Raw genomic sequence first — 21499 nt, forward strand, 5'->3', positions numbered from 1 at the left:
ACAATGTGTGATGTCACTTCTATTCCGCCTTCTGATTAACTTACACACTCAAATTGAACCACAAATGAGAGGCAGAGTAGGGCGGGCCTTCAGTTTTTGAGTTACCATTCCTTTGTGGGTCCTGTTTTATTTGCTTAAAATATAAAGTGTATTGATTTGGCAATCAATTATGAATTTACTTGTATTTTCAAAATAGAAAATACGTATTTGTATCTCAAATACATTTCTCAGACCAGTATTTGTATTTTGTATTTAGATACATTTTTTGACCCAGTATTTGTATTTTGCCCATCTCTAACTTGTAAGGAGTTGACTGGATTGGTGCGGTTTGGGCTTTAAAAAGCCTTCTAAATCCTGATCTAAGCTTTCTGAAAAACAAGTATTTATTAATGGTGATGTAAAACAAACGGTGCCAAATAACACAAACATTAAATGCCATTAACAATAAAGAGACAATATGACCTAATGAGGGAAAATATGCCCTTACCTACCCTGTATTTAAAGACTTCCTCAAATGCTGTCACCTTTAATTATGACTCTGATGAAGACTGCATACTGTAGGTTAGTCGTTTTTGTATACTAGCAGCACCTAATAAAAAGGCTTAAAATGTCCGTGCTGCTCCAGTGTCCTCACCTCCTTCTAAGTCTGTGTCCCTTTTATACCCATACGTATATGGAGTTCTTTGTCAGGCATGCCCAAATATGGAGTCTATGCAGACGTCAGAATAATGTCAGAACAGGCCAGCTCCATATATGGACACTGGGCAGGGGCCCTGTCCAGAGCCCGGGCAGAGGCATTTTGGAGCGGTTCTGGACAACCGTGGATCCGACCGACTCGCCACCGGGCACTGCACCCCCTGTGGTGGGGTGGAACGCCTTTTTCTTATTTGAAGTCGTTGTGGCGAACGGTTCTCGAGTTACGTGGATTACAGTCATCAGACGTACAGACACAAAGAGACTGCATTTATAGTTAGAAGATACTGGTTAGTATATTGTACAAAAGCTTAGCCATACATTTGCAGTGTTGCAAAGCAGATGTCGCTTCGTACTTACTTTTTCACTAAGCTGAATTTATGTTTTGTCTCTCTTTGCACCTGCAACATCACTTAGGTGTGTGGTTTTTCTTGTTCTCATTCTTTTTCTTGTTCTCATTCTTGCAGATGGTGAGTCATGACCTCCCTCCCAGATTGCACCAGTGAATGGCTGGTCACGCAAAAGGCGAGGGGAGCTCAGCCAGTAAATATAACCTTCATTAATCTGAGCTGAGGGAGAAAGTGCCACAATAAAGCTGGAATGGCATCTCTGTAGGTTGAGGACTGGAGTGAAAGCGGTGTTCAGTGATCATCTTTCACTCTGAGCCACTCACCTTTCATGCCATGGCCCTGCGACTAGTGCTCGGGGCTGGGCTCTCAGAGGGAACGTAGACTCAACGAGGACACCGTCGTCTAGCACCACTCTCTGACTGACTGCACCTTTGGATAAGGACCTCAGCCTCATGAGCCTGAGCAGGCACACAAGTGAAGAAACTGCTACTTGGTGTGACCTTCACGCAGAATTGGATTAAGATATTGCAGCCACTGCTCTCTCTACATTTTAATTGGCCTTCTTGCAATGCCTCTTTGAAGGGGACAGGGGGGGGGGGGGGGGCTGTTACGGTCTGCTACTTTATGAGTCTTCATCACGTACTGTGTGAATGCATGATTAAGAGGCAGGGGAAGGCAGCATGGCCAGGCCTCTGCTGAAGATACAACGCTATTTCCGCAGGAAACCTGTGCGCTTCTTCTCCCTCATCCTCCTGTATCTGACAGCCGGCAGCCTTGTGTTCCTTCACGCTGGCTTCGTTGGGGAGAGCTCTTCGCGAGTCAGCGGGGGCCCAGTGGTTTTGGAAATAGGAGGCCGAACATCGCCCTCAGACAGCCGGGGGCTGGGTGTCATGGGTAGCAGGGTGATTAAGGAGACTCGCAGACCTGGTCGGAGGTATGGTCCTCCATGGATGAAGAAAGCCACACAGAATGGCCAGGACATCAGGGGCAGGGGGGGAGACTACACCAGCAGCTGGAACCGTGCTCTCAAAGGACGTAATGCCAAAGACACTGATGATGGAAGAGGTGGGTCATGTACTGCTAATGGTTCTCTGCCAGCCAACACTAGATGCACTTTCGCAATACTGCAGTGGTATTCATTTCATTTTGGCAAAATCCCCAGAGTTGCTATCAGAGCCTCCTCGTGCTTCTCTCAGAATCATAATATTTAAAACCTGTTTTGTTAAATATAACATTGATAGATGGTAAGATGCAACAATATGTTATATAGAAATTATATATGCTAATTAATATAGGAAGATAAAATACATTCAATAGTTACCTGCATGGGGCTGTAGAGTCTGCCTGCAGTGCTATAACTGGATGTGAAAAAGGTCCGAGGTTGCCTTTGTGATCAAGTTGCTGTAGTATGTTAATGGAGATTTAACCTGGAACAGTAACTGCCTATACTTGCAAATATGTCTTTAACCCATTTAGGCCTGACCTTGAAATAAATAAATAAATCTTTGTGGCGCGCTACGAGCTTGTAGGTCTGCTATTTTTTTTATTTTATTTTTTTACTTAATTACACCAAAAGGGGTTCCCGCCCAAAATGGGGTTAGTGACCTTTCACCTTTTAACTAACTTAAAGAGACATTCTGACACGCTAATCCATAAACTCCATAAAACAATTATTTATTGATCATTCTTTTCAGAGATGGTACAGAAAATTGAATTTGTGATGTCATGATAATAATCAATACAGCCACACTATCCCCTCAAAAACATTTCATGTTTCATTTTCAAAAAAGAAAAGAAAAAACAAACATTTTGGAAAAACAATAAGGTCAGAGGTGATACATTTGTGAGTGGTTCTACAGTCTATGGTGGTTGCGCATTGCAGGATAATCGGCTGAATGCCTGCTTTCCAAAGCAGATGGCTTTTTGAGCAGATATATCTCTAGTCTTGGGTAAAATTGAGCTGTGTTCACTTTTGTGGCCCTTAGTGTGTGTACCCTGTCTGCAGTAATTAACCTCTTGGAAAAAGAGCTGGCACTGCAGTGAAATGATTGAGATTTAGTTTAGTGTTTTGGTTCCACGTGGCTCCCAGAAGCAGCTGGTGATATGCAGTGAGAGCCAGGAGAGATCAGTGCAGTGGAAACTGAGAGGCCTACCTCTCTCACAGGCTGTCAGGGTATTTCTCTTCACTCACCCATAATAATGTCAACATGGCTACTGCAGACCATTGTTGAACGGCTGCGACAGCATCACATTTGAATTCTCACCTGGATAGAGAGACACAGGAGAGTTAGTAGTGGTCGAGTATGCAGAATTTGCATTATTTCAAATTCAAATTATATTTTAATAATATTTTTTATCCCACAATTTTGCAACCCATTTTTCACCTGGTGCTAATTGCCTAAACTGTAATCCTAGGCACTACTCTCCCCATGCCAACCTGAGGAACGGCCCAAGCTGAGGTCATGCTTCCTTCAATGCATGAGGAGTGAGCAGGCCGCTTCTTATCACCTGACGGGGGCGGGGGAGTTTCCCCGGTAGGACGTAGTGTGTGGAAGGAACATGTTATTCCAACCAGTTCCTTTCCCCTCCATCAGGCGCCCCGGCTGGCCAGGGGAAGGCAGTATAGACTAGACCAGGGAGAACGTGCAAACTCAACACAGCTAACATAGTATTAAGCATACTCTTCCGATTATGGGTACACTGCACCCCCGCACCCCCCAGTCAGCATCAAGCCTAATTTATGCTCCGTCTTATGAAGGTGTTGAGTGCCGAGAATAGCAGACCACAAGCTCACAACACGTCACATTCACATCAGAGTATGAATCGGTATGAATCATTTTATTTTTCCCTTTCCTCTTTCTCTTCCTGAAGTAGCCCCACAGGACCACAGATGAGTATGATGAAAGTGCAATTAAAGGCATCAAAGCATTTCTCCTCTCGCTATCCACCAGTACTCTGAGAGTGCACTGCAGCTGGCTTCCCAGTGTTTACAACTCGGTCATGCTATGGTTACATGGTTAGCAAGGATACACAGTAGTCAGACACTCAGACTATAGTACAGTGGTTGTTGATTAAAGACTTATGTCCCAGTGGATAGTATGAGTTTATTCTAGGAAGTATACATATTGTAGAGCACAGATTTAATACACAGATTGTATGTGAATTCAATACCATTATAGTCACGAAAATAGCCACTCATGCCCTATTTTATTCTCTCAAGCTCACAATGCGTTGCAAACTGAGCTTACATACAGTATCTGCTATTTTGTTTGAGATCAAATGTTTTTTTTTATTATGAGAAATTATGAGAAGTTTTGAAAAAGATTTTGGGATGCCACGGTGAAAGTACATACCACTACCGGTAGTTCATTTGCATAAACCTGAAAATATGGAATATTAACTAAAGTGCAGCTGCATTTGTATCGGTTTCCTCTGTAAAGCAGATTAGTACCCAGCTCAACAATGGTTAGGAGGAAGATTATATCAGAGGTCCTGCAGCACACCACATGCAGCTCAACCCCAGACCTTTTAGACTATTACAATTATAATAATGTATCAGGTTAAGACTACGTCCCTCCCCCACTTAGCTATTAACAGAGGTTTAAGGGGGTAATGGGAAGATGGCAGAGCACAGATGGTGGGAGAGGTTTGGTGATGTTTTGAATTGTAGAGCCTGTGTAACGTCAATGAAAAGAGCAGCGGTTTAATGAGCAGGAAAGAAAGGCATGGTAGGTTTGCTATGTGAGGAGGAACATTATTGTCTCTCACTATCCCTCCCCCACCACACACATCAGACCACTGCCAGGGAAATGACTGCATTACAGAAACGGGCCACTAGAAGGGGTTGGATCTTTATAAATAAATTAGGACACTGCTCCAGTTAGGGCTCTGTTCACTGAGTAACACTGAGTGTTATATACCGTTAAGGTCTTTCAGTGGATATCATGGTCTAATATACTCGCCATTTGTCTTGTCATTGTAGGGTCCATTGCTTCTCGCATCTTTCTTTTTAAATTGTGTTATTGTATTGTAGTTTCACGGTGTATTGCTTGTGTCATGTACTGTATTAACTTGTGATTTGTTTAAAAATGTTTTCCAGCAAAGTACATTGGCTGTTACATAGACAACATACAGAAAAGAGCACTGAGGGGTACATCCTTCTTGGACTACAAGAAAATGACTGTTTTCCGTTGCCAGGACAACTGTGCAGAAAGGTACGACTGTGACAATCAAAAGTATACACCTTCTCTTTGAAATGTCTCTCCTTTAATCATCACTTTCACTATAACGCAAAAATAAAACCTACAGCACATGTAAACACGAAATCGATGGACCTCAGTGCAACTGTGCTCCAAGCCTCCACGTTATGCCTTCCTCTCTCTCCCTGCCACCACACTCAGAACTTTGACTTCTTCCCCGAGGAACAGATGCCTTCATCGAATGTTTCCCATTACACCTGCCACCGATTCACAGATTCACAGAGAAAGGCGAATAAAATATTAAGAAAGGGGGAGTGTGGGGGCGGTTTGAGCTTCTCTTTAATGGCCCTCGTTTTCCTTCCTCGGAGCAGTGAATAGGTAAACAAAAACAAACAAATGAGGGAGATGAGCACAGTTTGCAGCAGTGGTGGAAGCTTGATTGACAACCATGGGCAATTACCATGTATGATAGGTGTGCTATCGAACTGCATTCTAGCCTGACCTAAGATGTTAGGTTTCTGGTCTAGAGGGGCGGGTCGCGGCTGAGATTTGCGCACGCCCTGATTGGTTCACCGATCTGTCCGTCAGCCCCGGTCCCTCCTCTCCCCCCTAGTGCAGCACTATAGAGCGCCGCAGTCCCTCCCTCTTTCAGAAAAACGAGTGGCCCAGGAAATGAAACCCCAATGCATTCTCCCATCGGCACTTCTAATATAATTTATTTAAAGACGGTTACGCCGTGGACAAAGCCAACTCGGACAAATCATGACAATGAACACAATGTTTTGGGCCGATCAAATAATTTATAAGACGAAAAACAAAACAAATAGTGTTGTCTCCTGACTTTCTTTTCTTCTTTCTAATGATTTGATCAGCGCTCTATATCACATAATTTGGAGCGACGCCCACGCAGAAGGGTTGACTCCCACTTGTAGACCAGAGCGGCCAACACGTTTACACAGTCTTTCATTTTTTTCACTGACGAAAATGAAGTCATATATGATGAACAGTTGCTAAAAAAAGAGTTGACAGCTCTCACCCCCTATACCAGGAATATGAATTCCTGCCATCCGGCCAATGGTTAAAGACCCCTGTTACTAAAACCAACAGGTACAAATTCTCATTCATATCTACCTCCATCCGGGCCATCAACAAGGGAAGCAGGAGGAGGTAGATGTAGTTACACTCGGTGCACTTTCTATTTGCACTTTATATTTAATGTAACATCTGTATCTTGTGATAATGTTTACGTATGTTTGTTGTTATGTATGTAATGTTCTACTGTTTGTAATGTCTTTAAGAGCTTTTAACGAAGTGCCCAGCTTGGGACATAATGAAGAAACTTGACCTTGAGGCTAACTGCATTCTAACGGTTATATTCCCTTATTATACAGATGTATGTCTGCATATAAAGTTATGTTAAGTGTATCTACTGATATTCTGATATTGATATCTGATATTCTGTGCTTTACGTCCATATAAAGCATTAACCAATGCATCTGCTATGGCAGTGGCACTTTATGATTACCTTACAATGAAATGTAATGTCTTGTACCCATGGTCAGAGTACCCGTTGTACCGTCTGGCTGTCTGTGCCCCTTTTATGCCCATACATGGAGTTCTCTGTATCTGGCTGTCCTTGTCCCTTTTATTCCCCTATGGAGATCCCTGTCAGATGTATTCAGTATCTGCCCTTATATAGGCATGCTGATCGGATTTGGGATCTGGACAACTGGATCTCCATACACATGGTCATAACGGTTGGAATGACGTTCCATGGACAACCGCAAGTCCGACTTAAATTACAGCTCAGCACTCTCTCGGATCCTCTGCGATACACATACCAAATCTGAAGTTGATCTGTTGTGCGGTTCTCATCATTGAGAGATACACGAACAACAGATACACACATGCACATACGCAAAGATTTCGAACATTTATAATAGGATGGGCCTGTGAAGACACTGTATGATGACAACTCCAAATTACTATTTAAGGGTCGAACTGCACAGCCTCTTTCTTTCCAATTAATGTTAATTCACCATTCCTACCTGTCCTGTCTGTGTCCAGAGGTTACCTGTATGCAGGCTTGGAGTTTGGGGCAGAGTGCTACTGTGGCCACAAGATCCAGGCTCCAAATGCTTCAGAGAGTGAATGCAACATGGAGTGTAAAGGCGAGAGGGGCAACTTGTGCGGAGGAGCCAACCGCCTATCCATCTTCAGGTTGGAGCTGAGCCATGAGTCAGCACGACGCTGTGAGTTGATTCTTCAACCCTATATATATATAAAGCTACTACACACTAAACCTTGTTGTCCATACTACTACAGTACTACACACTAAACCTTGTTGTCCATACTACTACAGTACTACACACTAAACCTTGTTGTCCATACTACTACAGTACCGAGTACCGACTGCAAGTCAAATTAAGTCTGGAGTTCAACAAACACATGAACATGCCACACAATGTGTGCATGCTTATCCACACTTTTCCTGGGCTGTGTGTGCTCCAGTTCCTGTCAATTTGATCCAATGAAAGCCAATGAAACTGCATGGTCAGATGACCAATGATATCCAATGAAATCAACAGGAACTGGAGCACAAACAGCCCAGGAAAAGTGTGAATAGTGCGACCAAGAGGCTGATTTTTGCTAAACCAATTTTTGGATAATTCTCCTATACAGATTATCTCTAGTTATGTGATCAAGACAGATCTGTCCCGATTTTTCATATTCCATCATTTAAGGGTATTACATGCTGTTTCATATTGACCATATTCAATCATACGACAGACATGTACAAGTACAACAGCAATGGCATTTTGTTATACAAACACAAGATAGCACTGTAATGTATAATCCAGCTATATACAGACCAACTACAAAAAAGTCCAATGATTAACTGTATTGACTGAATACAGAACATAGTTAGCTTAGGTGATTTTAGAATATTATTTTTCATTTTGGATTAAAGTCACAGTTAGGTATGACCCGCTCTGTTGTGTTTACTTCTTGAGAGCTGTGCTGCCTAGCCATGGTCTGCATTATAAATACACAAGTCTGCCCCAGGATCAATGACGGAAGGAAGGAACAGCTCATTAATAAAAGACACCAATTCTGAGCTCCTGTAGTTTGAGACTGGTGTGGATGTGGTTTTGTTTAGATTAGCACCATGTTTGTTACTGTCTCTTTGAAAGGAAATGGATACTCCCTGCTATTGTGTTTAAGGAAGTCAAGCCCACCAGATCAGGGTAACGTGCACATCCTCATCAACTCTTCTCACACCACAAATAAATCCTTGACCCCTTGTCATCCTGCTTATTGCTGTTTGTTTATTTAAGAGTGGCGTGGAAGCACACTGTTGGGTGTTTTCATTTCCCTTTTTTGTTGTTTTTGAGGAAAAACGCTGATCATAACTGCAATGTTTTGGTGTTAACCCCTTACCCAAATTGTCATGTGAGCCCTGCTGAGTACATGGAAAAGGAGATGCAATATGATAGGTGTAAAATGTTGTATCATTTGCAGAGCAAATACTCATGCAGCCACTAGTACTACATGTTTTTTCCCCGCTGCATTTTTAATGACATGCTGGTGAACAGTGTTGATTTTGTCTACCGGTATCTACCGGTAAAAAATGTTCGTCGACTACCTTTTTTCAAGATATGATGACTAAAACTAAGACTAAATATACAGACAATTTTGTGAACAAATACAATCTAGACTAAAATGTTAGGGAGGGACTTTAAAGTGGGGTGGAGTTTTCCCACCCGCCCATGTTTGAAGTAGTACGACTGACGACGTATAGGAGAAAAATGCCCACCATAATATGAATGAATGTTGCCTGGTCTCTTGTGAATATCAGTCCTAAAGTCAGGTTTGAGAAAATAATAGTATTTACCTGCAGTCTGAACAAAGACGAGAGACACAAGCAGAGTGGGAGGGGTCATCAAAGAAACTACCCTCAATTATTAAAACAACATTATTATCCGTTTAGAGCTATTTTTCTCTGCTCTCTGTGTTTCAGATGGGAGTGCAATATTCAAAGGATGTTTCCACAGGCCTGACAATGTGACCTTGGCTCTTCCCATCAGTACAGTTATCCAGAACATGTCTGTGGACAAGTGTGTGGACATGTGCACAGAAAAGGTGAGGAACAAGGGTGAGCCCTTAAGACCTAATTTTCAATTTGTAGTGTCTTGATTTTCTCACACTTTTTCATTAAAGATGGCATTCCTTTATTTGGACAAAAATGGGGACAGAATAGAATGAATTGTTGCATTAATTGCAAATTAAAGACAAAACCAATGGATTTCTATACCTGCTAGCTGCCACTTGCTTGAGCATGACCCACATATATTACATAACTGTACAAGTAAGTACACATGTATAAATACAAATACATACATGCTCACAGACAATACACAAACACAGACCTGTGGTAACTGTAGGGATACATACAGTACCCTTCATTGGCTCTTCTTTAGAAAACCCTAACCTAGGCCATCAAAAAATAGGAATTAAAACAATTCCAAAAAGGTAGCACATCCAAAAAGCGGGGGACAAAGTACTCACTTTTCCATTTCTTTATTGGCATTTGGCACACACCAAAGTGTGTTTTGGCTATGAAGCCTTCATCAGAGCATTCACATCAAGTGAATTCAAGTCAATTTATACAAAACTAACCTAACCTAGGCCATCAGCCTTTATGCAGGTATCTTTAGGGTAGTTGTACTTACTGTACAGTTGGTGTGAAGCCATGTCTGAGTTTCCATTTTCTATGGGTATTTCAACATGAACATGACATGCGATTGGTTTAAAAGGTTGAGTTAAAGAGTTCAATGTGGTGCACATCTTAAAGCACATATTCATAGCACAAAGCCTGAGGGGCTTTGTACTGCTTCCTCTTTTCGTTTCCTCAAGTCAAAGCATGCACCGCCTATATGAATTAAAGACATGTGACATGTGGTTGAATGATATTTTTTATCCAGACAGTTCTGCTGATCGATCCTCCTGTACATCCCACTTAGTTTACTGCCTCATCCTATTTTTCCCTTATCTCCTCCTCAAGTAACTAATTGCTGTGCAGCAGCTATAGTTGTGAAATTGTTTATTTGCGGTAAAGACATTCTGAATAGTTTAATCATCATTGAGGATGCCAAGTTTGCAAAATAGGGGTATGTGAATTTCTTTAGGATTCTTACAGCGTTATTGGTGAATGGATTTCAGTTTAGACTAGTTTTACTGACCCAAACAATGTTTCAGTAACTGATAAAGGGATAAATAATTATAACTAGAAAATACTGTTCCTGAAGAAACTGTGGGCTCGCTGTGTCATGACTCATGGTAGCCAGTATATAGAGTTAGAATGTTAGTAGTGTTAATTATTATTAATGTTAAGGGTGTCGATAATTTTAAGTATTTGTGTTAAGGGTTTCAATTATTATTACTGTCAAGAGTGTTGATAGTGTTAAAGTATTGGTAATGTTAAAAGTGTTAAAGTAGTAATGTTAAAATGTTGTTTTAATGTATAGATTAGAATATATCTATAGAATAAAGATTTGTAAAATTCTCATGGTTTCACTGCATTTACCCATTCAGATGATGAATGGGATTTTTAGTGATAAAAAATTAAATGTCTTAAAAAGTACTAAAGATACAATAATAATAAATTACATTAGAGTACTCGTCTTAGGGAGCCCACAATAATAGTTAGGGAGACTTTTCTGTTTAAGAGATAATTCTGTGAATTATACCAATATATGTTGGATATTAGTGAAATGTGAGTTTTCAAAGATAGGTTTTCATCAATTTGTATACTAAGATGAGTTGATTTGACATTGAATGTAGAATCAAACTCAACAATTGAATCAAACACAACAAAATGTGTTTTATTAATGTTTTGTGACAATAAAAAATAAAATAAATTTTAAATGAATGAAAAACATTCCAACACCACATTAACAACTTTCATTATAACATTATAATTCCTATGCATGTGTGAGGGCTGTAAGGAGGAGGGAAAGCATTCATGTGTTTATGTCTTCTGAATGGCTATTTCCTCTCCCGGTAATCTAGGAGCAGTCAATTGCTGTCTTAGCTGGAGACAAGTGTCACTGTGGGTTTCCAACAAAACACTTCTCCCTTCATGAGTTGGAGGATGAGGACATATGCCTTCACCGCTGCCAAGGAGAGGAGTTCGAGAGCTGTGGCAATGAGGAGTACTTTGTAGTGTACCAGACACAGGTTCAAGGTAATTGTTATGACCGTATTAGTATTATTTTAGTTGCTGTTGCTTTTTACCCCTTTTTTCTCCCCAATTTGGGTCATCGTTTCAATTATTTCCTCCTCATACACATTTCTGTGTGTTGTCACTACTGACTTTTTCTTAGCAAAAGGCTGATGCACACCTCAGAAGGCTAGTGACAGGTGCGTATATTAAAAAGGGTATCTTTGAAAAACAAAGAAAAGGTCTGTCAGACAATGTTGCTCCTTATTAGGTTGACGTTTCGGTCGATTAGACCTTCATCAGGACAGACAATACACGGCACAATAACCACCAAACATTTATAGACCACACCTCCAGTGAGAAGGTCATGGAGATGCAGGTCATTGGCTGCACAGATGACCAGAACCCATAAGTGAGTCACTCAAAACCATATTAGACCCACCCTAAATAAAGAAAAGGGTGTATGCAATCCCATAATGCAAAATACAACATTTATCAGGGTCAGGGCATCACTAAAGCACAAAGGAAAATATGACAGTGTAAGTCATCCAGGTCTTCAATATCTAAAAGACAAGATAAGTCATACTAGTGTAGAGCCCCACCAGGACGTAGGGCCTGTGTACCACTCCAGCCCGTAGGATTACATGCAGTAACAATAATTAGTTACCCTCCCCGCCGCCCTCCCACCTTCCTTTCCACCGAACACGGGCAAATTGTGTTCATATACTGTAGACACTCAAGAAAGCCGAATGCACCGAATGCGCCAAAACCCAAGACTGTGGTAGTGGACACTGGCAGCTATGTGTTAAAGCTGTAATTCAGTTATGATACTGGTGTGTACATGGCTGTAGTGATGCATTTGTGTGCGTGCGTGCGTGTGTGTTTGTGTGGGAACGAGAGAGAGAGATGCATAAACTTGTAGGTTTCAGAAGAGTGTAGTCTGAGAATTCCTGTTTTGGACGTGCAATGCTTCCTGAAACCCTTCAGTTTTTTCATTACACTGCAGATTTCTGCAGACGATCGCCTCATTGAGGCACCAGACGTACAGTCGGCGTAACTGCTCTGCCTGGTATTCCTAAACGTAACCTCAGTAAACTATGCCTAAACGGTTAAACCTAACCTTATTCCTAACCTTAACCTCAATAAAACGGTGCCTAACCCTAAACGTATTTCTTATTCTCAGTAAAACAAATACAAGAATGCAAGAACCGACCCACCGAGCGGGCGCTGTGAGGTCGGCAGATTCTTTTTAGGGCGAGCATGTGTTAAGGCGGGCATTCCAGTTACCCAGCAGAGCACTGCTGGCATGGAGCCATTTCCTCTCGCACAGGTGCACAGCAGCACCATCAGCCGACTGTTTGTGTGCGGTGTACTTTTTTAACACATGTAAACCTTGACATTTAATCTGACTGATCCCCTGACATTAGTCTGTAATAGACAGGACAACATCAGTTTGGTGTCTAGGGGCGTTTAGTGGTTTGTCTCCACATTCCATGGATGTAGTCACAGTCAAGAGCACTGTTGACAATGTTCACACGGTGGCAATTTAGCTTCTGACACCCTAATTACGTACTATAGGAGCAAAATAGCCGGCCAGGCAAGCAATACCTATACATAGCCATTCCACCACATTATGGAGCAGGCTGTTGAACAAGATACTTTTTCTGTAACCTACAGGTATTTCCGCTAATATATTAATTTTACCCTTGCATGTACTGTATGCGGCTGGTGCAGTGCTTCCTGAGCAGAGCTGCTTTTTTTCTTGCTAACTAAAAGTTCCTGTCTCTCCTTAATTAATGTATACATTAACAGGACAATAAGAGAATACAAATATAAAATGTTATTGTATGATGTTGAGTTGAGTTGAATTGCGTTGCAATGGGTTTATATAATCTGATGCCCTTTGCGTCTATGTACCCTCAGATAACCGATGCATGGACAGACGCTTCCTTCCCACACGTTCCAAACAGTTGCTGGCCCTCGCCAGTTTCCCTGGGGCTGGAAACACCTGGGCTCGACACCTCATAGAGCTAGCTACTGGTTTCTACACTGGCAGTTACTACTTTGATGGCTCACTGTATAATAAAGGTAGGCTTCAACATGGGACCTTTTGATGGTCCTTTGGTGCACTGCAGCAGTCAAATGAAGACTACTGCTGTGCACCAATACATTGGTCCTCATTCACAACGCAGAAATACGCCCAGGTGTAAATAAGTAATGATTATGATATGCGTATTTATCCGTCCGATCAAGCTGCGATAAGCTCCCGTGTCATTCAGCGAAGGTGGTGTAATCAGTGCATGTGTGCGGATCGCCCGGTGTACCTTTTCCGCCTCTTTCCCAAGCGATTCGCCTGGTGTCGCCTGGTTTAATGGAACATCCACGCCCATTCCACACCATATAAGGCAAATATCTGAATATCTAAAATAGGTCATCATTACAGCCTGCAAAATGCACTGATCCAGTGAATGCGGTGCTCCGCGATGCATGAGCTTGTAGAACAGTTCATTTTGACAGCAATGTCAACGGACTGAACGTTATAAAGTATAGGCTACTCTCATGACCAACTCGTTCATTTATTGATTTAAGTTCAAGCTCAAGGTTATATCCTATAGGCCTACTTGGCAAATACCTATAAAGAGCCATTTCTGTTGAACAATTGCACACTCGCCTGCAGAGGTAAAAATAGATATCCGATACCTTTTTATCAGAGCTGTATTGATTCATGTGGGGAAGTCCGTCTTTTAGATTAATATCATCTCACTCTCATCTGTCTGAATGCCATGTGGAGAATGGATTTGTTCTGATCATGGACACGTAGACATAGCTATTTAAAATGTCAAACATATGGCGGGTAGCCTCTTCGTCAGATGTAAGTGGTTAATTTCATGATGTCGTCATATTAAAATGATTCGCACTGATGCCATTAAATAATGTGGACTTCTATTTTTTATATAGGTCTAATTAGCCCTAGTGACTGTCCGTCTGCTGTCTGTCTGTCAGACCGGTATGTTTGTGAACGATATAGAATGCCCGTGGGCCGTTGGGCTTACATTAATATAACGGCACTGCGGCTCACCGCAGTGTGAATTTCACCCAGATTGGACTTGGTTCAGCGGCAGCATGCTGCAGTGTGATCTACAAGCTCACAAGCTCACAACTCGTTGCACTGCGAGTAGAAGGCTGCTGAGAGTGAGCCGTATGCTAGAAATATCCTAATAAATAAATAAAAAGGTGTCAGGCTTGCGGGTGATACTCAGCTTTTATATAGGCATAATTTTGCCGAAATGTGCTGACCAATATTGGGGACCCTACATATTTTATTTGAGGTGGCGACTATTCATTGATTCAGCATGAAGACTAAAGCCTGAATAAATATACGCATGCCTTGATCGCGAGTACACTACCCTCAAAGCAGACGTGGAACTGAGCGGAGTTTACGACCAACGGAAGTCAAATTCAAGGCGATGGCCATGAATTCCCACGTATTGTGGGAATCCTCGTATATGCCCGTCCGCTCACGCTCCGCTCACGATTTGAGCGTAAACGCCGTTGTGAATGAGGTCCCTTGTGTCTAGGTTTGTGAGTTTACACTATCGTTTGTGCGTCTTTAAGTCAAGACACTGGAACTGAGCGCACCATTCCATTTATTCAACATGGAACATGACATGAGACCAACAGACCATAATATTATTATTTACAACAGGCCATTTGCTCTTGCACTGCACTGGATTATACAGTTATTTTGCATAATTTCATTTTTCCTCAGGTTTTAAAGGGGAGCGAGATCACTGGCGTAGTGGGAGGACGATCTGCATTAAGACACATGAGAGTGGAAAGAAGGAGATCGAAACCTTTGACTCCAGCATCCTGATGATCCGGAGCCCTTACAAGGCCCTCATGGCAGAATTCAATCGTAAATATGGCGGGCACATTGGCTTTGCCTCACAGGCCCATTGGAGAGGGAAAGGTGAATTCCTGAAGTCATGGGGGGTAGGGGGACAGTGCATGTAAACATGGTCATGAAGTCATGGGGGGTAGGGGGACAGTGCATGTAAACATGCCGGATTGAGATAGATTCAGAAGCTCATTTCCATCCATAGTCCCATATCTCTGCCCATCGCTAAGAAACCACCTCCAAAATGTAAATTTTTCAGAAAATGAAGAAAACAAAGCAATACTGCAAAGTTGGTATTCTGACTTTGTATTATTGTACTACTGTAGTAGTATTGTACTACTACTATTATTGTAATACTTGCACGTGTCATTATATTATCACCACTTTACCACTTTACCCCTTCATTATACCGATAAAATAAATAACTTCTGCAAAGAGGGATTCACGGAGATGGAGTTGCAGTTTCAGTAAACTAGGGAGAGAAATGCTGTATGAACTAATTTCTTGTCACATTGCTCTCCTCAGCAAACACTGTAGAATTTAGAAATAGATTTAATTGTTTTCGTAACATTAGCGTTAACTGCCTCGCACGCACGCACGCACACACACACACACACACACACACACACACACACACACACACACACACACACACACACACACACACACACACACACACACACACACACACACACACACACACACACACACACACACACACACACACACACACACACACACACACACACACACACACACACACACACACACACACCAGTAACCAGTAACAGTAACCATAGTAATAAGTAAGTAAGCCTTCCTGCCGGCTGCAACAGTCTTCCTGTGTCTGTGGTTAATTTGATTTTTGCCTGAGAGAAAAAGAGATGCATGCACAGGGCATCTCACACGCTAAGCAAACAGCAGCACACTTTACTTGACATTTCCCTTGGTTTCTTTCTTTATTGGTCTAGTGATGATGTGATGATGTAAGAATGAAGAGAACATATTGTAATATCGTCGAGCAGCTTGTTGTGAGTCAGTGTGACATTGTGTAAGAGACCACAGCTGAGGCATCTCTGTGCACTCATTGCTGTCAAGGGAGGCTGTAGGCCACAGGGAATGATAGCTACTGACCGTTATTATACCGCTATTATATTTTAAACTATCTTACATTTTTTCTGATGATTTATTTTTCTCAAATATAGCCACCGTTGACATACTGGTGCAGGGGTAAAGTTCCTGCCCACCACTGTGGAGTATATTGTATGGTCCATATTGTACAACATTGACTAAATATATTACTATATTTGAAACGGGCGGAAAATGTGCGCCAATTCAGATCGCAAAGTCATTGGCCGTGACGTAGGCGAAACTGCTGTTCCCCACTGTGCTTTCTGGTCCTCATATGTTCTCTGGCACCAACATAGACTCCTTTCACCATCTTCAATGTGCTTTCATTCTTTTATTTATTCAATTTTGCTAACCAGTACCAGTACCCCATCCTCCTAGCATCGCACCTGCTTACATTTCTGAAAGCCGCCATTACTCACTGCATCCGTCTAAAACGTCTAATTTCTCTTCAGAAGCGTTAATATTGTAACCTCGACACAGCATAACATCAGAAATTATCCGAGAACATCCGCATTGTGTTCTGTTCAATCACTGTGGATACCGCCTACATTCTGAGAAAACGGCCCAGAAACAGGATTTTTAAACATTACATAATACATTTACCCAAACAGTTGCTGAGATTGAGCAGGCATACACGAGAGAGGGGTTGTTTATTTGTAAGGAGTTGCTCACAGATCTAGTTGCACAGATAGAGGGGAAGTGTTTATATTGCGACGGGACATATTATAGGTATTATATTGTGACACACATAGACTCGGCGACGAGCTGCGCACAGGACGCAATGTGAGAACGAGAGAGAGAGAGACACTCCACGTGCGATTAGGGGATATTACGTTCTCCTCAGACATACATACATACATATCTTGCTAACATGAATATAAGATATTTATCTGGTTAATTGCGGGAGGATGCAGGATTTTGCAGTGCCCGCTGGTTTCATCTTGACCGCCTGTTCCCGCCCACAGGTATTTGGTATATAGGGCTCTAGCGTGAAACTCTAGTACAAAACAAGAGGGGAATTGGCAGTGACAAAAAATTAAAACAACATTCTACAACAAGCATAGGTGAGATATTTGGAAAAGAAGAGCCACACAGACTAGGTGGACTGAACAGCCACACAGACTAGGTGGACTGAACATTGTGATATAAAAGAAGAGCCACACAGACTAGGTGGACTGAACAGCCACACAGACTAGGTGGACTGAACAGCCACACAGACTAGGTGGACTGAACATTGTGATATAAAAGAAGAGCCACACAGACTAGGTGGACTGAACAGTGTGATATAAAAGAAGAGCCACACAGACTAGGTGGACTGAACATTGTGATATAAAAGAAGAGCCACACAGACTAGGTGGACTGAACATTGTGATATAAAAGAAGAGCCACACAGACAAGGTGGACTGAACAGTGTGATATAAAAGAAGAGCCACACAGTCTAGGTGGACTGAACAGTGTGATATAAAAGAAGAGCCACACAGACTAGGTGGACTGAACATTGTGATATAAAAGAAGAGCCACACAGACTAGGTGGACTGAACAGTGTGATATAAAAGAAGAGCCACACAGTCTAGGTGGACTGAACAGTGCTCAAAAACTAGCCAATATTCTATTCTGCTCACCATGGATGGCGCAAAAGATACCTCCCTCATTATTCTGTAAAGACAGCTGATTTGTTAACTCAGCAGACCCTTAAGTTTTACTTAGTTTTAATATCCTCTTTTAATACCAGATACTTGCAGTACAATTCTCGCTGGCCATTACTTTTATGGCCCATCACTTCCTGTGGATCATTATTATTGTAAAGAAATTACGAAGTGAGGGGGGGGGGGGGTTCTCCAAGTAGTGGTCCTAAGGTCCTGGTTGCATGCCGGGTTGTGCACCAAAAATAGCCGATCTACTAGCTCTCAACACATTGCATCAGTAGCTCAGCTATTTATGGTGCGCGACACCGGCGCACAAGTATAAGCATGAATCAGTAAACTGTCTAACTTCAATGTGACCTGTCTGAGGAAGAACTTCATACGAAATGACTGTGAACATCACATTATATAATTTATCTCCATTAGTACTGAACATTTAGCCGTTTTTTGTTTCGTTTCTCGCATTTTTGCCCTTCTCGTTTTGTCTTTTTAGGCCTATATTCTTTTCTGTATTCTTTAACATTTTCTGTATATGAATACAAGAAATAGAAGTTACATAAGAAACAAGACACTTATAGAATTTCATTTTTCTTTTTGTTATACAGAGTGGCCTGAGTTTGTGAAGAACTATGCTCCATGGTGGGCGTCCCACACCTTGGACTGGCTGCACCAGGGGAAGAACGTCCATGTGGTTCACTTTGAGGACCTCAAGAGGGACTTGTTCTCCAAGCTTAAGGGAATGGTCCTGTTTCTAGGTCTGGAGGTTTCAGAGGACCGTCTGCTTTGTGTCGAGGGTCAGAAGGATGGCAACTTCAAGCGATCCGGCCTACGGAAGCTCAAGTATGACCCTTATACTCCTGAAATGCGTGCTGACATTGACGAACTCATCAGGACAGTCGATTCTGCCTTGAAGAAAAGGAATATGTCTGGGGTTCCAGAAGAGTACAAGCCAAGGTGATATATGGGAAAGTAATTTCCCATATATAATATGTAATTTCCAGTAATTAATTCTCTCTTCCCTCCCATGTAATTTTTGATTGATTTGGACAGCAACTTCATCCTGCTCATTGTAATAGGAGTGGTAATTACTTGCTGTAGATTGAGAGGTCATTTAAGGACTTAATGAGGAACTCTTAATTTCCTGCTCTATGCACATGTACTGTATTGGTATGTGACTATGTGGACATGCCTTAACATGAAGAAGCTGTGACTCGTTTTGGAAGCACATCTAAGCTCATTATGGCTGGATTATTTTCAGCCGTTAAATAAAGTGGACCTCATCTAGAAGTTGTATTAACACTGTAACGGGTGTTATATGAACTTATTTATATGCAGAATATGAATTGCAATTATGGAAAATGGTCTGCTGCTATCACAGGTATAGACATCAATCTCTCTTTTGTACATGTATGCAATAATATTCCCTCCAAACTTCTGAATTTAATGTTCAACCTTTTTGCTAGGTATAAAACAAAATGCAATATGCAGCCATTTTACTATAATGTAAAGTTATTGAATTTACAGGATTAAAATCTAAGGATTAGATTTTCAGTCTTGGAAAGGTAAAGAACACTATTCTAATATTCCTCTATGGCATTGGGTTGAAATAATTTTAAGAACATAATTTATCTAATCTCGATTTATTTTTCTTAACACTGGACTAACTGCAGAAATCCAAAACACATTTCACTGTGCAAGTTTTACCCCAAAGATCAAGTATTTGGCATTATATTCCAATTTATAACAATAAATCGATTACCTCTAGTAGTAGTATTCATTCCATCGTAGTTTTGATGACTTGTCCTTATATAGAATGAGCATAACAATGTTCTCTTTTGGTAGTTGCTTTATTAAAATAACTATACAAAAAATACCCATTTCGTAATATTCAGTTCTATAACAGTACATAGAAGTGTGAAGCATTTCATTTTGTTTCTGCAGGCCCCTTCTCTGTGCCATTTGGATTATTTTATGCCATACACTTAACGCAGCCATGCAAGATTAAAGACTTCCATATGAATCATATATGTATATTTTTATAATGTCTGCAAAAACATGAAAAACAAACAAAAAAAAACAACATTCTAATGCAAGAGAAAATGGGAGAAATAATTTCTATTTTTGACACATGCTTTATCTTTTCGTGACTCTAGCTCTCACAGCTGGCACTTTTGGAATACGGGAGTAACATTTGAATGTATTTTATATAGAATGAATGTAATGTGATACGGCCCAATAAATAAGAGAAGAACCTAGTATAATATTGTTTATGGTAGTTACAATTTCAATGGCATGTTGCGTAACACCAGAAATAAAATACCAATACAATTTTAATGGCATGTTGCGTAACACCAGAAATACAATACCAGGAGGAAGACACACTTTGTAGTTCAAAAGAGAAAACATCATATTCTGTCAAATTAACTTGAATATTATGCCCAAGTTTCTCCTGTTATTAAATTATATTTGATGATGCAATTGCCGTGCCTATTTTTGTATTGCAATTGTGCACATGTATCTCAATTCTTGGTATAAAATAAGGTGTCATTTAATGCATTTACTGGAGAAAGGCAATTACACTAGATTTTTTAAAACTTGTGTGTAGTGTGAAATACATATGTCTTTGTGTGTGCACCAAATAACAACATTGTAGCTATTAGCTTTCCATGCACTGAATGAAGACGATATACCGGTAGTCTCATTAGACCATGTTACATAAATGAGTGTGATGACCATGATTTTGTTGAGGAAATGCAGAGCCAGATCACTCAAAGCAACTGTGCAAAAATGGATCAGGCCGACCTAAAATTCCCACTTTGCTTGTCAATACAGTGATCTAAAGTTTATGCAAATATTTGTTTGCTAAATTATTTCAAGTAAAAAATAAAATAATACAAACAATATTGGCAAGACGTTGATGTATCAAATGAGAATATTCTCGTCTCTAAATCTGAGAAATTTCTGTTCTACCCGTTGCTCTACTTCCGGACTGAAATGGTTCGAGTCCTATCTGTCTGATCGTTTTCAGTTTGTAGAGGTCAATAATGGCTCCTCTACACGTGAAAAGGTCAAATACGGAGTCCCACAAGGCTCTGTGCTTGGACCAATACTTTTCTCCTTATATATGCTCCCTCTGGGCAACATCATCAGGGAACACTCCATACATTTCCATTGTTACGCAGACGACACTCAACTATATCTATCGATGAAACCGAACGAAACGGACCAATTAGTCAAACTTCAAGCATGTCTTAAAGACATAAAGAGTTGGATGGCAGGTAATTACCTACTCCTCAACTCTAACAAAACGGAAGTTATCGTGATCGGCCCTAAGCCCCTAAGAGACAAGTTAGTCGATGGGA

General features: G+C 41.1%; 1 protein-coding gene across 1 annotated transcript; it reads left to right on the forward strand.

Moving 5' to 3' along the window:
• Nucleotides 1-1653: 1653 nt before the first annotated feature.
• Nucleotides 1654-20615, forward strand: wscd2 (WSC domain containing 2). The gene is made up of 8 exons (XM_080765470.1): nt 1654-2108; nt 5143-5257; nt 7310-7494; nt 9264-9385; nt 11315-11489; nt 13389-13553; nt 15235-15435; nt 18743-20615. Exons 1-8 carry the CDS (start codon nt 1724-1726, stop codon nt 19093-19095), a joined length of 1701 nt encoding a protein of 566 aa, XP_080621596.1. The 5' UTR covers nt 1654-1723; the 3' UTR covers nt 19096-20615.
• Nucleotides 20616-21499: the final 884 nt, after the last annotated feature.

This window comes from Protomyctophum bolini (assembly GCF_963924005.1).
Source record: "Protomyctophum bolini genome assembly, chromosome: 6".
NCBI lineage: Eukaryota > Metazoa > Chordata > Actinopteri > Myctophiformes > Myctophidae > Protomyctophum > Protomyctophum bolini.

Bases quoted from the DNA above. Each gene is read 5' to 3' on its own strand.
- wscd2 (XM_080765470.1), top strand. From the start codon at position 1,724: ATGGCCAGGCCTCTGCTGAAGATACAACGCTATTTCCGCAGGAAACCT. The intron at 2,109-5,142 runs GTGGGTCATGTA...AATGTTTTCCAG, and splicing joins AGACACTGATGATGGAAGAG to CAAAGTACATTGGCTGTTAC. The intron at 11,490-13,388 runs GTAATTGTTATG...ATGTACCCTCAG, and splicing joins GTACCAGACACAGGTTCAAG to ATAACCGATGCATGGACAGA.